This window comes from Homalodisca vitripennis, chromosome 4 (genome assembly GCF_021130785.1).
Source record: "Homalodisca vitripennis isolate AUS2020 chromosome 4, UT_GWSS_2.1, whole genome shotgun sequence".
NCBI classification, from domain to species: Eukaryota; Metazoa; Arthropoda; class Insecta; order Hemiptera; family Cicadellidae; genus Homalodisca; species Homalodisca vitripennis.
In genome coordinates this window covers 29,590,462-29,611,260 of record NC_060210.1, presented here as the reverse complement: position 1 = coordinate 29,611,260, position 20,799 = coordinate 29,590,462, and the positions used below count along the sequence as shown (strand labels likewise).

Here is a 20,799-nt window from a genome sequence, read left to right as displayed (position 1 = left end):
AATAGTAAACACCATACTACAGAACAGTAAACAAGAGAGTTTGAAGTGCATAATGTTGTTAAAAGGTCCCAATCATCTTATAATGCTTTGACAAAGATAAGGCAAAGAATTTAAATGATAAGATATGTGTCATTGAGTACAGTGGTGTATTCAGGGGAGGGTTAAGGCTTCCCCAATCCCTGTGGGGTGAAACAATACAACCCTCTATTAGATGTATATGTAACTCAGAAGAAATAGATTAGTAGAGGACAATTTTTTGTTTATAAGATCCATTAATCAATTTCGTATAAGTTTCGTCCACATTTTCTAAACATATTGTATTTTCCTTTAAAATAGACAATTCAAAAAAAGGAGGTAATTCTATTTACCTCCACCACACTTGAAATATAATATTATGATTTTTGCTCTCCCAATCTCCAATTCTAGATGCACTACTGATTGATAAGCCACAGATAAGAGTACTCTCAACAAGCACATAATACAGTAAATTGTAGAGTAGCACTAAAACATTCAGCCAACATCATGGTAAGGTTTATTATTGTATATTGTAAAAGGACCTTCCACGTTTTAAACTTTCAAATTACAGATTATTTATACTTATGAATATATTTTTGTATGCTATAACAGAAGTACTGATAATTTAAAAAGTGTTATACTTGTATGTCATTTAGACAGTAGACAATAGTTATAACACCTATATTTTTAAGATACGTTTACAATGTCATACCATTGTTAGAGTTAGTTGTTAAGACAACTTTATTGAGAGATACACTTCATTATAAATCAGACATTACAATACAATACAATACAATCTTTATTTACAAATTCCTTGGAGAATTGTAAGGGCGTCAAAATATCTTTTACAGTGCTTAATATATATAAAAGTTTTAGTTGAGTTCAAAGAATTCCTCCAATGAGTAGAATGGGTGATCTTCAAGCCATTTCCTTAGCATGTGCTGGAAGTTCTTGCCTTGAAGTTTCCTTATCTCCGGTGGTAGGTGGTTGTGCAGTTTTCTTCCAATGTAGATTGGTTTTCTCTCGTACAGTAACATGTGGTGGGTCGGTAGGTGATATAGTTCAGCACCCCTTGTGTTGTACTGATGGACATCACTGTTTTTTTGAGGGTTTTTATTACAGGTGCTGGAGATCACTGCTTCAATATAGAGATTCACAACAGTCAAGATTTTAAAAGTTTTAAATGCTGTTCTGCAGCTGTCATTGTAGTGTAATTCTGCTAGGGCTCTGATGGCTTTCTTCTGAATTTTAAGGACTCTCTCTAAGTTAGTCTTTGAGGTTCCACCCCACACAACCAGACCATAGCGGAGATGGGACTCAAAAACTGCAAAGTACCCAGTCCTGGCAGTGTTTGTATCACAAGAACTTGCAATGCGTTTTACTGCAAAGTAGCCAGAACTAGAATTTCTTGGAATAACAGGAACAGCTAAAAAGTGGTTCGGAAGTTATATCATGGGTCGAAGTCAGCTAGTTGAACTCAAACAAACAACAAATGGGGTAACAGGAAAAACCAAGTCAGGTCCCTTACCATTCAACCGAGGAGTACCACAAGGATCAGTTCTCGGCCCAGTCTTGTTCATCCTTTTCACAAACGATATGCCCCAGTACATAGGAAATCAATGTCACACTCTTATGTACGCGGATGACACCACCCTGGTCCTAAAAAACTCCAAGTCAGAAAATCTAACATCATCTTGTCTCACTTCAGTAAAAAAAGCATATGAATACTGTAGTAAAAATGATCTGGCAGTAAACACTACATGTTGCTTTTGGAAGGCGAGCAGAGATAGTTGAACACATCCCAAATGTGGAAATGAAGAATCATATTATGTTTCTGGGTGTTACCCTAGACAAAAACCTGACATGGGTGCCTCACTTGGACAGCCTATGACATTAGATAATAGTAATATTATCGTCAGACAACTACATAAGGAGACTGGAAGTTGTCACTGAAAGGGTCTGTATATGATTAGCTGACACTGACGCTACTATTTATTTACGTGTCTGACAGTTGGTTTTAAGTGTATCAAGCTGAAAAGAATACGATCAGAGAAAAAAATGTTCATTTCATATTTTTAACTACACCAAACCCATCATAGCTGAGGATCTATTTCTTTCCTAGGAATATTTCTCTATTGATTTAAATAAAAACCAGGTTGTATGCAAAATAGCTCTCTGCTTCTGGACCACAGTGACAATTTTGAAATAATAGAATTAATGGTACCTTAAATTCTGTTTTAATTTTTAACTTTACTCTCAGGTGATGATAATTATTGTGAAAATAACTTGTGGTTTTCTTAAAACACCTTAATTGTTGATATTTATTTTTCATTATAACAAGAGAAAAAATTATATTATATAGAAATCATAGAATAATATTGAAGAATTACTTGACTTTAACTATATAATGTTTATCATCTGTAGGTTGAGCATAATGCTCTATGTACTACAAACAATATTCCTGGTAGATTTCAGCTGAAAACTGACCACATTGTTGTATGAGGTGTTAAATATTGTGTAAAACATATAGAGTAAAGTATTAAAAATATAAAGTGGAAAATCTGCATTAAAAGAAGGTTACAAAGTGAGATTATAACATGCTCTAGTGTTATGATACTTTCCCTAGCTCACCAGAACTTTGGGGCCCTAGTGTCTGTCATGTATCTCATGGCACCAATTTCAAATTCATGAATATAATATTTATTGTACTAAAACATGTAAATTCTACAAACTTTGGTTTATATACATTCACTACAAATAGTTTATTGTTTTGGATTACAATTTCACTATTACCATATGATATTTAATAATGTCAACTAAAATCATACAACTGCGGCAAACAATCTATGTAACAAAAAAGAAAAAAAGAAATAGATCAAATACAAATATGAATCAATGAGCATGATAGCAATAAGAATAATTACACTGATTTTGCTCTAACCATGGAAGTGCACTTACTCGCACTGTCTCGAAACTTGGCACCATAGGCCTTTTTTATATGGGAACAAGTCACCAACAAAGTTTATATGCGCAGAGCAACACCAGTGTTGAAATCATTGTAGGAAGTGTGTGATTTAAATGCATTATTGAATACATTTCTTAAATTAAAAGCTACTTCAAAAACTGAGTTTTTACATTTACATTCCTATTACATAAAACAATATTAAGTTATTTATTATATTATTTTTAGTTAGCGTAAATTAAGTTGTGTTAAAAAGTTAATTAGGTTCAGAGTAGGTTGTTCAATTACTTATATATGATGATTTTTATAAGATTGTAAAATATGATTGAATTTGAACCTAATATGCTATTGTGCAATCAGTCATAAAAATGTAATTAACAGTCATTTTTAGACAAATCTTGTCTGTTATTTTCTATATTTCACTAAACAGCTGTTTTCAATAAACACTGTGTGCAGTGAAAAATCAGTTAGGCTTACCAACCATCTGAATAATAGAATACAAACCCCCTTCAAACAACCATACAAAAACTATTACCATACCATTTACAACACAAATATTCATTTTTCATTTGTTATGCTTTTTAACTTGACTTACATTTATTGCTCATCTTTAATTATAAATTTGTATAAGGAAGACAAACTCTGATTAGTTAAAAACCATTAATTTTATGAAACCTAGCTTGAAGTCTTAGGTAATCATTCGATTTGTTTTCAGTTTAAACATGCACAGCTATGATGTACACAGTACACAGTATGATCATTTACGACAATGAAAAGCATTCAAAACTGTCTAAGAAACAAGATTAATGAATAATGTAAGATTAACCGATCTTCCACTCTTGTCTGTTTACTACGGAAATGTCAATACTTCACCAGAAGAAGTACTGAATGTAACGGCGAGCGCACCTAGGAAGCTGGTTCTCTTAACTTTAACTATATTAACTGATCAATTATATTGTAATAAGCTTTCTGTTCTATTTCCAAGCAATAATAAAACTATAGATTTTGTTATTTGTTTTTTACTCTTTTAATTTTTTTTTGTCTGTTGTTCCCGCAGAACCAAGTCCTGAGTGTACTGTTCAGCACCCCCAAAATAAAATCCTGGCTACGTCCTTGGATGATACTGTAGCTGTGTCTCAGGTTGGAGGAAGTGGAAGTCGTGTGATGTTGTGGCTGTTTAATAGCTTCACTGCTGGTCTATACTGAGTGTTCTTCTCATGTGTCTGGAGGCTACTTCGCACTAGTGTGTCTGCTACAGTCAATGTGTTAAGGTGTTATTTAGCATTCAACTGTTTCTGTCTATTTTCACACTACCAACATTTATATCCCTCATTATGATTATTTTGTGATTCTCTGCATTTGTTTCTTCTATTGTTGATGATAGATGGAAGATTCAAGGCTTCCTCCAAGTTTCCTGCTGGTGTTCTATATACCCCTAGGATGAATAGCTGTTTTCCCTGAACTAGTTTGACCATACCAATTTCAAAGATTAGTTCAGTATTGCTTTCTATGAGTATCTCTTGAGTGGAAATATCAAGTCCTTCTCTTACATAAATAGTGACACTTCTCTTTTTAGAAGTAATTTTTTAATCTAATGTTAGTTGGTAAGTTTTAATTCTAAGCTCATTAACAATGACTAAATCTGGTTTTGTTTCTTCTAGGAGATGTTTATTAATTTTAATGTTCGTTTCCTGCATGTATTGGTATGGAAGATTACAGGTTGGTTTTGGATAGCTTCTTTCTGATTGTATTTTTGGAGTTGAAAATTTCTGAACATTGCTAATCAGCAATGAGGAGAGTTTTTGTGGTGGGAGACTATTTCCACTTTGTTTGTTGCTAGAGTAGACAGTTTTGATTGTAGACGATCCTGAAGGTGAATGCTTCTTTCATCAATTTCTTCTTTTTGTAGCCCATTTCTAAAAAATAGCTGTGTATAGTTACCTCACTAGTTTCCCTTGCCAATGAATGTTGGGACAGTTTTTCTGGTGAGTACTTGTTCTGGTGGTGTACTTGTACTTCCACAATATTTCTGTCACTATCTTGAACTGGGGTGTCTGAGGAACTTGTGATACTTATTTGCTCAGTTTCTGTGATTTTAACTTCTGTATTTGAGGTTTTCAGTTTTTGTGTCGGGGTTTGGCAGTGTCCCCCAATCTGTGTTTACTGGTCAGTTGAGTCCACTTGCAGTCAGCAGTAGTCATATTTATCTGTAATGGGTCAATAATTATTGGTGACAGTTTTTTGATTGCCATCCTCCTCAGTCCTTGTGTGCTATTTCTCAAATTCTTTTACATTTAGTTATTTGCAATGAAACACTGAAACAGTTCTTCTTCCCTCTTAGATGTTGTCTTATTTTGTTTACCTTTTATATTGTTTTTAATTATTTTGTGGCTTTGTTTTTTAGATATGGTTTGAAGTTTTTAGTTAAGAGTGATTACAGACATGTATTTTGAATTTGTGCAGTCAAGTCTTTAACAGCGTGTTCCAAACTATCCTGTCTTACCTTCAGCTGTGCAAGTTTGACCAGCAAGTTACGGTTTGAGATTCATTATTTGTATAAGTAAGCGACTCTATTTTTTTTTAGCTTCTTGGGAGCTTACTTTCTTTTCAAGAATTTTAATTTTATTCTGCTAGTGATTTAACATTTTAGCACAGTCATTGATAAATTGTACTTGTTTGCTTCTTGTTTGGTGGGCCCAGGAAAAGATAATCAGCCAGGCCTCTCTACACATCTATTTGAAGGGAATGTGTCGACGGACGGTGACGAGGCTCGGCCGAATATCTTTTTCATGGCTCGCCAAAGCTCAATACAGCCCTGGATAAGGCAAAATCAGTAAAATTTATCCCTATTAACAATTTGCTGACAAGAGAAAATTTCACTAAACATGTACTCCACATGAACAGAAATAGAAAAGAACGTCTTATGGCCGTGGAGATTCATGATTCATTGCGGTTAGATACACAGTACAATCAATTATCCTAAGATAATGAAAAAAGCATGCCAGTCCAATCCAACCAAGGACAACCACGGGAAAAAAGGGATGCCTTTGCCTCTTTAAAATACCTAGTAAACAATGTAAGTTTATGTGATGGTGAGACTAGTAAGTCTGCAATGGATACTTCCTCTATACACGGATGGAGCACACCAAACAATAAAAGATTTCAGCAATTCAACAATTAATACACATCATATACTTCCTCTATACACGGATGGAGCACACCAAACAATAAAAGATTTCAGCAATTCAACAATTAATACACATCATTGAAGATTCTGAAGAAAGTAATTTGATGATACTTAGTTTACATAGTGATAAATACTGACAAAATAATTAATGAAGAGAGAACACAGACTTCTTTTATGTAAAATACAAAATATTGATTTAACTAAGAATTATATGCATACTTTAAAAAAAACGAGTATATAATACATTTATATATATATATATACAAGAATTCAATAAAAAAATTAATGAATTTGAAATATTTTAAAATTAGAAACTTAATATTAACACATTCCGCCGGACCTGCGCACGCAGCACCAGTCGCCTTGTTGTACTAACAATGTCAGTAGTCAATGTAGTTCAGCCAATGGTTGTAGATGGGGTGAATTCTCTGCCGCAGTTTTTGGTTGTGACTAGCGCTTTATTGCGATCGGCTTCATTCACGTTTACGCCGTACGTTTTAGCTTCAATAGGAGCCCAGTGTAATCTTTGAATGTTTTTTATTGAGTATGTTGTTTTTATGGTAAAGTTTGTAAGTCTTTCTGTACATTATTTGTGCCTGTTTTTTTCTTTTTGTATAAAAATTTATCCTGCAGTGCCAAGGTCAGAGTAGCTTTCACACCAACAATGAACAAAACTATGGCAGTGGTGGTTATATGGACTTCACAAAAAGAGTTGTTGATTGTTCCTCAGATTCTTCATATGATCATTCTGAAAGTTATAACAAGTCTACTGTTATTGAGATTCCAACTTTGAATATAACAAGAACAGGTATGCAACCTATTGAATTCGTAAAAACTGAATCTTGGTTAGTACCAGTCCCTGGGATTGATTTCCCAATAGATTTTTTTTACATTCCTACTTGAAAATATTTTCCTAGAAAGAATTTGCAAATGCTTATGCATTCAATTAATTATACTTACAGTAAACCAGCCTTAACACTTAAATCAAGAATCAATGCGTAGAAAGACGACATCACTGTACCTGAGCTGAAAACATTTTTAGGCATTTTATTGCAGACAGGCGCAATAAAAAGAATCAAATACAAGACTAATGGACTTACCTAATGGAATTGGATATTATTTATCCAATTTCCAAGCGTTTTAGCAATTTCATGTCAAGGGACAGGTTCTTGTCCATTATGCCTTGTTTGCATATTTGCAAAATTAACAACAATACTCTTGAGTCTGGTAATGTAAACATCATTGATAAGATTCAGTTTGTCATATGAACAATGATAAAAATGGAAAGTGTTTATTATCCTTAAAAAGAATTATCACTTGATGAGGCTATGGTACTATGTAGAGGAAGATTGCACTTCCCTCAATACATAAAGGGTAAAAGGCACAAGTTTGATGTCAGATTATACACCTTAGAGCATCAGGGATTTATTCTAAGACTTCTCAAGGAAATCAGATACTATCGTAATGATGCAGAGCATATGGAGATGGTTGTTCTACACCTTTTGAAGGATTATTTTGGGCAAGGCTATTTAGTGTATCTGGACAATTATGAAACCAGTTTCACCCGTGCTTCTAAATTATTAGCTGAAAAATCATATTGCACAGGGACAGTACATGTTGGTCGAAAGTTTACACCTCAAGAAGTAACTATGGGTGCGTTCACAAAGAAAGCTGGTTACAAGCGCTTGTTAGCAAGCGCTTGCAAGCTCCAACTGGCGTAAGAAAAGTCTACATTGTATCAAGCGTGTGCGTTCACAGACAAAGCCTGTCCCGGCTAGCAAGCGTTTGCTACAAGTTCTGACAAGCACGCAAGAACGTTATGTACTTGTTTTCCAGCTCTTGTTGACCTATCCAGTCAGTCACAAACAACTGTGCAGTATGGATGTCAAGTCTTTAGAATAGGGGCTATTTGGGACAAACGCTTTAATAAAATATAAAATAACTAGTCGTTCTTCGGTATGGATAGGTTGCTTATGCCAATTTCCCCACTTGACTAAAACGCGAATTTTCTTGAGGATGTAAATAGACGTGGTAACTTCATTCTCATATAAGAAAAAAACCTCACTTTGTCAAATTTCAATTGAGGAAATAGATGGTGGTATTCCCCAAACCTACCTACCTACCTATGAATTTTTAACTCGACCTTTTCAAGTAAAAATAATTCTTCATCATTTGATGAAGACATTGTCTCAACGAGAGCTGAAAAAACACTAAGCTTGAAATGCAAGCGTTTGTTGTGTACACACAACAAAATTCTCAAGTGCTTGGAGCAAGCGCTGAAAATAAGTACTTGTAACCAGCTTTCTTTGTGAACACACCCTAATCAATCATTGAAGGCGGGTGAGACAAACGCACGCCTTGCAAATAGTGTGATGATTGGGAAATGGAAAGAAAAGAGGACTCTCTTATACATCTCTATACATTGTACACGAAATTAACATGGAGGATTTTGTGGACAAAAGAGGTTGTACTAAGCCTAAACCTCTCCCAATAGTGAAATATAACGTTCATATGAGTGGTGTTGATTGTACCAATCAGATGATGGCATACCATCCATTTGAAAGAAAACCCCTCATGTGGTACAAAAAAATGTCTCGTGCAAGACTAAATGTTAACCACAATTAATGGAAATATATAAATTTATATTGACGCTATTCTTTTACCCTGTACATGTGTGAATAAGGAGATTTTGAATTTGAATTCCATTTATGTCTTTTTATTATTGTATTCTATATTTAATTTATTTACTACCAATGGAGTATATAATGTATTTTGACAGAACACTAACAAGGACACTAAATGAATTTGAACAAAAAAACCAGGAGCAGGAAAAAAGAAATACTGATGTTAAAAAGGAAAATAAACTTACACGAATATTTCCACAATGAAGAAAAAAATCTTAAGGAAAGTGCTACTCAAACAGATTCTTCACAATTTTCAACAGCACAGTCCACCCCGCTGGTGATAGAGATAGCCCAACTCAAGGAAAAGTACAACCTACTCAAGCAAGAGCTGAAAAACCTCCAAAAACAAACACAAAACTGTTCTGAGCATTTAAGTAAACAGGAAAGAAAATACAACTCCACTCAACGTCATAACAGGCTGAAATGTCAAAATAAGAAAACTAAAAATAAATTCAGCATCTCCATGCAAGTAAAAAAAATGCAAGAACATTCAACCTTCGCAGGAGCAGCTAAACATAACCAGAACCTGACTAAACTAAATACACACTCTTCACTTCCAGCAAGTGATAACGAAGACTCTCAAATGATCCAAGTGAAAATGATGGTACATAGAGAACAAAACTCTTCAATAGTCATAGTCATAGTCATAGATCTTTATTCAAAGCTGTAATATTATAAATACAGTCAGAATAGTGTCACAAATACAGATAGACTAATATCATCACAGATACAGGTTAACCTATCTAAAATCTTATGTTAACTTAACATAAATATTGTTAATTTAAACAACTAAAATCAACTCAATTTTTATTTTTGTTTAATGGCCCAAGCCCTCAAAAAATTCTTCAAAAGAATAAAATGATGATTGAAGAATAAATGAAGAATGAAATGATGAGATAATTTTTTAATTTATTTCTAAACGGATTGATTCCTTCAATTTTTTTTATGTCAATAGGAATGTATTGAATAAATCGTGTACCGGCGTATTCAGTTTTCTTTTTAAACAGTTCTAATTTATGATTTTAAAAAATTATACCACTCCTAGTATTATATCTTTGAGTGGTATAGTTAGGTATATTTTTAAATTTTGTGTAAGTTATTGTATCGTATATGTATTGACTGTAAACAGTTAAAAGTCTTAATTGTGCAAATAAATGTTTAATGGTTGCTTGCCATGGTAAATTTAGAATTAACCGTATTGATTTTTTTTGTAGTATAAGAATTTTTTCAAGGTTTTTATTTGAAGTAGCTCCATATACACTGATCCCGTAGCTTATATGGGAATGTATTAAAGAAAAATAAATTTGTTTTAAAGTATCCTGGTTACAAAGGTTTGCCATTTGCCTAAGGGCGTACAGGCCAGATGATGCTTTTTTTATTATGGTTTGTACATGTTGATTCCAGCTTAAATTTTGATCTATTATTAGACCTAGGAAACAAGTTTCCTCTACCTCCATTATATCATTATATCTTAATGTCATATTGAAAATTAAACTTTGATTGGTGTGTTTTAAAGGGTATAAAAATGTGTTTTGCCGGGGTTAAGTAACACATTTTTTTTAGTTAAAAAAGAGTTAATTTTATTCAAACAATTAAGAGATGATGTTTCAATTAGCTTAGGATCCTTTCCTTTGACAATTACGCTTGCATCATCAGCGTATAAACACATTTTGTTTTCCCCTGCTACTGTAGAAAATCCTGTTATATAGCAAATAAATAGTAAGGGACCCAAAATTGAACCTTGTGGTACGCCATACTTTATGAGCTTTTTTTCGGATACAAAATTGATTTTGTCTTTATTTATTAAGTATGATAATTCAACGTATTGATTACGGTTACTGATGTAAGAGTGAAACCAATTTATTTCTTTATTTTTTAAGCCTAAATCTTCCAGAACATTTATAAGTTCGTCATGAATTACGCTGTCAAACGCTCTAGTCAAATCCATAAAAATTCCTAAAGGTCTATTACCTTTATCTAATTCCTCTATTAAATTTTGCACAAATTCTACTGATGCAGTAATTGTTGACCTGCCTGGACGAAAACCATGTTGTTGATTATCAAGAAGATCATTTTCCGACAGATAATTTAACAGTTGTTCATTAACAACTTTCTCAAATATTTTAGAAAACGTTGATAATAATGATACTGGCCTGTAGCTCTCCGGCACCTGAGGATCTCCCTTTTTGTAAATAGGAATTACTTTAGCCGTTTTCAGTTCATCTGGGAATTTACCAGATATTAGAGAAGAGTTGATTGTGTGTGTTAACGGTCTTAATAAATGCCTTATTGCTTTTTTTATTATTACAATTGGTACTTCATCAAAACCAGTAGAATATTTATTGTTAAATGAACTGACAATTTTTTTAACTTGCTGTTGTGTAACTTGACTGAATCGAAATACTTTTAAATTTGGATTCCAATCTCTATTACAATAATTTGAGGATTTAGGCACATCTTCATCACCATGGGATATCTGCTGATCCACAACATTGATGAAGAAGTTGTTAAAAACATTGCAAACTCTACCTGGAACCAACAACAGTTTTTCTTTATCAAGCAACATAATGTTTTCTTTTAAATTCTTATTTTTACCAGTTTGCATGTTAATTAACTTCCAGGTTGTTTTGTTAATGTTACTTAAACATTTTATTTTGTTATCAAAAAATCTTTTTTTAGCTTAAATAATTTTTAGTTTAAGATCACGTTTTTTAATTTTTAGCTGCTTTAAGTTATTATTTTGTTTGTTCTTTCTATATATCTTTTCTTGCTCAATTAAATCTGTTCTTTCGTTTTTAATCTCTTCTGTCACCCAATTGTTTTTGGATATGCAATTAGGTCTTAGACTAGATACTTTAGGGAAACAAATGTTAAAATAATGCAAAAAAATAGAATGGAAAGTATGAAACTTGTCATTGACACCAGACATATAAACATCTATCCAACTTTCTGATCCTAAAAGTTTTAAGAAAGTTTTAATATTACTTTCGCTAAATTTTCTTGTTAATTCTCTATATTTATTAATATATAGAGAATAATGGGGAATAAATGAAGCTGAAAATCTGAACAAACCCCCTCAGCAACCTATAAAGACACCACCCTGCACAGCTAGAGTTAAAGCACCAAATGAAACATTTGAGGGATTTTTTGCTGAAAATATTGAATATTATAAGATAATAGACAAAATCTACAAAGACCAAGTACACTTTTCACCATCATACTCTTTATCTACAACCAAAAGATCTATTCCTGAAACTTATTGAAGAATCTAATTCAAACAATGAACATCAAGTAAACAATTCTTTTTTAGCCCCTGCTCACCGGAAAATGGGAAATCTCAAATACAAATCAAGAGTTTTCAGAAAATGCCTCATTACATCAAGGAAGCAATAAACAATCCAAATTATCTCCTTGAACAAACCATTAATCACAAACATGTTTGCACATCACAACAGAATGTACAACCTGCACAAGAACAGACAAAAGAAAGAACCCTCACTTTCCTACACCAAAACACCGACAGGATATCCAACAAAATAGAGCGCCTAAACACCCTTATTTTTGAATTAAAACCAGACTTTGTGATCCTAACATGGACAAAAAATTGAATCACTGCAAAATACAAGACTTATTGGGTATATACTCACTGCCGAATACTGTAGGGAACACCACCAAAAGGGAGTAGTTGCTATATTTGCAAAAGAATCTTTAAACCATCATGTTGACATAATTGACACATACAATTGCAGTACAGAATTGGTATGCGAAATAGCTATTGCTAAGATTACCCTTGGTAGGTCCCATCTCTTTCTTGTTGGAGTTTACAAAACAAATGGAAACCTGGAAGGTAGCCTGGAAATTCTAGCTGAAGCACTGGAAAGCATACCAACGAACCAACCAGTATTGATAATGGGTGATATTAACATTGAGAGCCTGACCAAAAAGAATGACTACACTTTAATGAATGAAATCCTGACTAGTCACAACATCCATTGTCTTGACTTACCACCTACAAGGATAACGCCGACTTCAAGGACATCCATTGACTGCGTTTGTACTAACCTTGAACCGGAAAAGATTCACGTTGAGGTCATAAATACGGCCATCTCGGATCACACTGGTCAGCTCTGCACCATTCAATGGAATAAACACATACCACCCCCACCTGCTACTGAGCGCAGAAACATGAGCAACAGAAATCTGTTTAACTTAAAAACTTTGCTCCGTCAGCAAGACTGGACATCAGTCTTCCATACGAATGATGTAGAAGAATCCTACAATAACTTTAACAGTGCACTTTCTTTTACCATCAATTCAACTTGCCCTATAATAGAATTGAAAAAAAGGACCAAGCGGGCCATACAAACTTTAACTGACCCCATAGCAGTTCATCTGAGGAGGCAATTCACTGAAGTCCAAGATTTGTACAACACTACAGGAGATGAAACTGACAAAAGAAATGTAGCCCTTCTAAAAAAAGAGTACGACCTACAACTAAAACATCTTAGACGCCAAGATAACATAAAAACAATTTCATCAGAAGATAATAAATCCAGTGCAGTCTGGCAGGTTATAAACTCAGAGAGAAAGCCAAAAGAGGAAAAGCACCTTCCCGCAGCACTAGACATACAGGGAAAACTCATAAGAGATCCCACAAAAATTGCAGATCATCTCAATAACTTTTTCATAAATGTAGCTGAAGATACTATACTAAACAGTAAACAGCCAAGAAACCACAAAATCCTACCAGCCCCAAACCCAGACATACCAAATTTCATACTGCACCACACAACCCGAAAAGAAATAGATAAAATTATCCAATCATTGAAAACTAAAACCTCAGCTGGATATAATAATGTCTCAACAAAACTTTTGAAAGTTTGTAAAGAAGAACTAATTGGGCCTTTAATTAACATAATAAATAAATCTTTTAATTCTGGAATATTCCCGACAGCACTTAAACTAGCCAAAGTGTACCATAAATTTAAGCAAGGATGCACTACACAAGCAGCTAACTACCACCCAATGGTTACTGGAGCATCCGTTTTACCAACTGAAAGAATTTTATGAGTGGACTAATAACAATGAAAGTCTAACAGTTTTATATTAACTTGACAAAATATTCTATACTAGACTTCCATGACCCTTGTTCTTATCTCTATGATAATGTACAACAGAATGTAAATAAATAAATAAATTTAAATACGTGTAAACGTCTTGACAATGCACCTGCATTTGTATTCTATACATTTATATTGTTTATTTGTTTACAAAATGTATTTGTTTTTAAATCCATCTTTTTTACTTTTATCTATAGAAAACTCTTCAAAATCTTTTAGTTCTTTACACCTTGAACATTCCTTTTGAGTCTCCATTTATAGATAAAATGTTTACTAAACTTAGTTTTTACTTTTTCAACTGATATTCATAAAAGTTTCTTTTTTTTCATGACTTAAATATTTAACCCTATAATTTACAGGATTTGTAATTATTAATTTTATAAAGATTTTTCTAGACCAATTGTTTTTATGTTTGTTTTCTATTAAATTTAGTCTCCTTGTGAATTTTTGGTGGAGTATACTTGAAAATGTTCTAATAATATTTTTCTGGATCTTTATCTACATCTTTAGACCTCTTTTAATTGTGCTGTGAACAGTATTTTTATAATTTTTTACGATTTGTTGAAGAATGTTGATCCATTTAAAGTTTGTATTAATTTTAATAAGAACGCTTATTCTTGTATTTTGAGTTCTGTTACATCCTTCTACAATACTAAATTTTGCATCATTTTCAGTGTAATAAATTTGTTCAGGGTGATGTTTTGTTGATTGAAAAATGTATTTTCTCAAAACTTCATTAAATTCTTTATTTTTGAACTTTAAACCTTTATCTGTATGTAAAAGATTAGGAGGTTTATGGTTGACTTTTATTATATCCTCAAACACGTTTGAGACACTTTTCTGTTTTTTCTTTTAATTGCTCTTGACTAAACATAGTTTGAAAAGTATCTATAACATTTCACATATTAAATATATCCTTCATAAAAATAATCCTTCATTTTCATTTGAATAATCTGACATTATTACTAAATCTGCTGCCCACAAATCATTGATTCCTAGAGTTATAGTTTCTCTCTTTCAAAATTGTCTCTTACAGGCCTATGAATTTCCCTAGCTTCAATCTAAATTTTTTCTTTATTCTTCAATAAAAAAATAATTGTTTTTCAACAGATTCTTTATAAATTTACTTTGATTTCTTTTACATTTTGAACACTTTGCTGCCATTCTATATAATCCATTTTGAGTTTGAACAATTTTAGAATCCATATTTTTAGTTTTCTTTTCACATTTGTAACAATGTATATCATAGATCTAAAGATGCAAATTAAAATTACAGCACTATGTGGCAATGGCATTTTGTAACTCTGAAATTACAAACTACTAGCAAAGCAAATGCATCATCTATGTAATCTTTTATTTTAGAAAGATTACTACAATAACTATTGTCACTTTATTATTTAAGTAACATTAATGGGTAAACTCTGAAAGTAAATAAACTTTGTTTTTCAGGTAGATAGTGAGAATGCATTGTTATCCATCATTGAAATCGCAACGTGCCCTGTTTGCTTCTCTCGACTGTGCAACTCACCCAGTGTCTGTGTTAATGGCCACGCAGTCTGCTCTGATTGTGATGACAACCTTAGCCAGTGCCCCATCTGTAGCGCTAGCTTCTCCCAGGAGAAACACACCATCCTCTCACAGATTCTTGAAGCACTACCTTTCATCTGCGGTCATAAGGGCTGCTCCATTCTAACTAGAGATTTAGTAAACCATGAGAAATGGTGTGGATACAGACCTACCAAATGTGAACGGTGTGCGTGGTCTGGTCCGGCTAAAACACTGAAAGCTCATGTTACAAGTAATCATAAACTTGCATCAAATGACACTGACAAAACTTGTCACTTAATAAGTAACTTTAGAAAGTCCTACGCAAGACTTCAGCATGATCAGGTTTTTTGGGAAATAACAAGGAACAATCCCAAAGAAAAGTTGTTTTCCATACAACTTCTCTGGGTGCCCAATGGAGATATAGTGGGAGATGTGTTTCAGATGAAAGTCAAGTTTGCATCTAAGGAAACCTCGTATGTTGCAAGCACCAGGATAAAATTTGATCCTGAAAACAGTTTAGGCACTGAAAACTGCCTTATTTTTCACAAAGATATAATACAACACTTTGAAGACAATGGCAGTCTATCATATAAATTGTATCTTACAAAAGATTGAGGTAAAAAATGTATACATCTTATGTCGAGTATCATTCAATAATTGTAAAAACTGTAAAACTCATAAAAATATATATTTAAAATACATTATTTGACCTAACTGAAGTATGACACAGCTTGTAATGCCTGTATGTAAATACTATAGGGTTGCTAGCGAATTTTATGCTTGAACACATGGAAATAATAAAAAAACACAATATAGCAGTACAAAAATACCCTTTACTCTGATCGTGTAAACAGTACAAATTACCTTGTTATAGCTTAGCTATTATAGTAAGATATTAGGATACTGAAATTTTAATTTAATTAAAGACCACTGAAAAATTAAATTGCCATCCCTGCTAAAGTATTAATATATCTTATGGCACTGTTCTAACCGAACAAGTGATTAAACCTGTCAGGATTAAATTAGGAAACTTTCAGTCATTAGTTACTTTCCACAGCGAGTCGATCTCTTTATTTGTTTTGTGTGAATAATTTAACAACAAATACTCTAGGGTCAGGAAAATTCCCATAGGTATGTAGTGCTGAAAACCCCCTAAAAATTCACTGCTGTATCAGAAAGGCTTGGATCATCTGTCTTTGAATTCAGAAGAACATTAAGTTTTTCTCACTATAGACACTTTTTGTTTAAGACAGTTCTAAAACTATATCATTATAAAAAAAGCAATAATTAGCCAGATGTACATCTTTTCATTAAAGTGCGGGTTTAAGAGTGCTGAGAGAGGTGAAGATATCAGGTATGTAAGATTCTGAATCACCCGTCATTATTAGGCAGTCACGTAAAAATTGTTTGCTTTGCTCTTTCCTTCATCTCACAGCTCTGTCAAAAACAATTGAATTTTCCCATGAAGTTCAAACAATCTACAATCTTGTAAGCACCTTGACCCCTGACCTACACAATGGAGTAGCAACTATTTAGGTTTTTTTTTTTTTATTAAAAGGAGAGACCGATCCCCTTTTAAGCCTTATTCTGTCCGTCCTCATGGGCCACTGGCCTGTGCGAGGATCTTATCAAACAGAATGAGGGGGAGAGTCGATACAGTACAAGGTTGATGGTACTGATAAAAAGTGCAACGGTCACAGACAGGATTTGAACCTGCGCTATCTCTAACTCAGACCCAAACTCCAATGACTTAGACCCCTAGGCCATCGGCACTCCCATAGGTTATTTAGGTTCACCACCCATTTTTCACATAAAACAAATGATAATGATATATTTTTGACTGTGATTTAATCAAGCCATAGTCTTCTTTTTTCATGTTTTGGCTGATACCTTTCACCACTAGTGCCTCTTTGTGTACACTACAGCAAGTTCATTCAACCAATTGTGAGCAATGCATGTAACTTTGTTAAAATCAGATAATTCTTACCATTTCCTTACATTTAATCAATTCCTCAGTGTTTTTAATAACAGCATACCAAATGGATGCAATTATATTGGCTACATGTAAAATGAGACTTCTCCAACTGTATAAACACAACCATTCTTAGTAATTAACTATGCTAAAACAACCAGCTTTTAATGGTATGAAACCATTGTGTCTTTTATTGACATCCACGCCCCACTGAGATGTTTACATAAATTCTGTTCTGTGATAAAATTAAATATATCTTTGAAGATTTAAGGCTTTATACTGTGATTAGCCAAGGTTTCAAAACAAATTATGCACGATGGTGACTCTATCAATACTGCCATACTCAACAATCCTGTCACCACTCGCCAGTAACCGTGCAATGTCACACGGGTGACCTCACTTGAAATAAGAGGTATGGCCTTGAATATTGAAGAATTTGTTGTTAAATGAATAGTCACAACATCAAATAATTTTAATAATAATTGTAGATGTAAGGAAAATGACTGAATTCAACTCAGTATTTTGTGACAATGTAAATGATGGACAATGAGTTTTAAAAAAAATTTTTACAATAATTTACCATGCCTCTTTAATAGTAATAGTTGATATGTTATTTGATTCAGTATGGTTGGTGTTGTAATATCCAATATATAGCAGTGTTGTCATTAGTAATGAAACAATTAAATTGTACATACGAATAAAAAATAAAAAAGGTGTTTCAAATATGATATGTTTTTACCTTTATTTAGACTGTTTTGGCTCTTAAGTGTTCAAGTTCATTTAATATAGACCATCAGTGAAGATTTTAACTATTATAGCTAAACAGTTATTGTAGTTTAACACATACACAACGGCAGAAACCTCACGATGTGTTGGCTGTTAAAAGTTCTCAAGTCCATTCAATACAGAACAGCAGTGAAGGTGTTCACTACATTATAGCTAGACAATTATTGTAGCTTAACAGATTGACTGCGACAGAATCCTAATGGTATGCTGGCTGTTAAGAGCATGTAAAGTCATTCAATATAGACTAGCAATCAAGATGGTAGCTATTATAGCTAGACAGTTAATTTAGTAAACATGTTGACTGCAGCAGATACCTCATGATGTGCTGGCTGTTAAGAGTACTCAAGTTCACTCAATATAAACCAGCAGTGAAGAGGTTAACTGTTATAGCTACATAGTTATTATAGCTGTCTACGGCAGACACCTTACAGTGTGCTGACTTTTAAGAGTACTGAAGTTCATCCAATATAGATCAGTAGTGTGAAGGTGTTAACTGCATTATAGCTATACAGTTATTGTAGCTTAACATATTAACTGCAACACAAGTATCACAGAGTGCTGGATGTTAAAGAGTACTCAAGTTGACTCAATATAAACCAGCAGTGAAGATGTTAACTATTATAATTAGACAGTTATTGTAACTTAAATCAGAGCTGCAGCTACATATTTTTCCAGAGGGGGCTAGTGTCCCAAAACTGACGCCCTTTCCCAAAAATAAATTCTGTAAATTTTAAAAGTTTACTTTTATTCTGCTTCTAAATCAGTTGGTAAATAATTCAGAAGTAATAATAATTATTATTATATTCACAGTAGTTTGTATCAATATGATATAATCATGATGAAAATGATGTTTAATACTTTTTATTATAAAGATGAGGACAAACCAAAATACTTTTCTTTATGTTACTTTTGATCTCTGCAGTTAAATTACGTACATTTTAAAAATAAAAATAAATTGATGTTATCTTAATAATACATTAAGACATATTACTTACTTACTACTTACTATTTTCAAAATTTTCACAATGGCACAACCAACAGATCTAATATTTGACATTCTATCAAATTAAGACAATATGGCAGCTTTTATGCCCAATACAAGGACACAAATTTTTATAGAAAAGAACATTAAACTCTGCATGGAAACTTGATAATAAATTACCACGTGATAAAGAAAGAATGAATATGTTTTTAACTTATTTCAATTTACATTTTCTATATTTTTGGTTGCAAAATATTGATTGTACTAAATCTGATATTTATGCTCTTTGATATTCAATTGATACGTACTTAAATTTGTCAATCTGATTCATAGGGCTTCTTAAATAATTTTTAATTAACTTCAGCTTGCTCTCCATTGAAGTGACAGAGACTGGAAGAGTAGGGTAGATTTGGAGTTATGTTGTGATGTTTGAGTAATCTTTGTCTAGGTATTGTTCATAAATATAATTTTTTAAAGTTGATTAAGGTGTAACATTTTTAAATTGTTTCCATTTTAAGGCCATGCTTAACACTTTCTATTTCTTTGGCCAGTTCCTCTGTTTTTTAAACCTTCTAGAGAACTGTCAGCCAATGTTTTTTTTTATCATTATACAATAGTGGTGTAACCAAACCATAATGGTTTCATCCTGGCTGTAATGATCTTTTCTAGTGATAGTAGTCATATAACACTATCTTTGCCTCAACTATTACCAAAGCTTTGTCCACATATTCCAATTCGTCAATAAATTCTTCTGACATTTTGAAGGGAACAGCGACACAAAATAAATTAAACAAACGTACTATGCACGTGACTAAAGTACGGTTAGTTTAATATGCCATTGTATGTGCAAGGATGGACCTTTTGCTTCCAATGGTTGATGAGAGAAATCAAATTTGACTTAGACAAGGTTTCAAGTGGCTTGTGATGTCCTGAGACAGATGCTCACGTCATCTCGATACAAGCCCTCTGTGTGCTGCGGCCATTCAAAAGCTTGGAGTAGATGTTTAAAAAAACTGTACTTGCAACACTAGCTTCAGATAGTCTGCCCCTTCCATGTGTGTCCGTTGACATTACATTATATTAAGACAGCCTAGCTTGAACATAAGGACATTACAACTGCCTGCTTTAATTGAAGAGGCTGGTGCAGAGCTGGCCTCCCCTTATTTCAAGTTGTTATGGCTGAGATATAGTGCCCGTTATCCCTTCTCACAGTTCTCAACATGAGGCGGTCACTATCCCCATCCTGAATATTCTGCTACTTCGGAAGCAAGCGCTAAGGTCTTTTGGACTAAGTGTATTAAGATGTTCTAAGAGGTCCTAACTTCTTATCCTAAGAGAACAAAAAACAAAACAAAGAAACATAAACATATATTTTGTAAAACTTAAAACATTTTACACATATTTATAGTTAAGGTGAAACATTTCAAGAAACATAGAGGACTAAATCAAAACTATTTTTAAAATTTTACTTTTTTTTTAGAATAAATATGGTATAAAATATTTTTATACATGTTGTATTTTTACAAATACAATAAATATCAAA

General features: G+C 33.0%; 1 protein-coding gene across 1 annotated transcript; it reads left to right on the top strand.

Annotated features, from left to right (window-relative positions):
- The first annotated feature begins 471 nt into the window (after positions 1-471).
- On the top strand, positions 472-18,216 carry LOC124359089 (E3 ubiquitin-protein ligase sina-like). Its single transcript, XM_046811525.1, has 2 exons — positions 472-525; positions 15,418-18,216. The coding sequence occupies exons 1-2, from the start codon at positions 523-525 to the stop codon at positions 16,129-16,131; spliced, it is 717 nt and encodes a 238-aa protein (XP_046667481.1). The 5' UTR covers positions 472-522; the 3' UTR covers positions 16,132-18,216.
- The last annotated feature ends 2,583 nt before the right edge of the window (positions 18,217-20,799 follow it).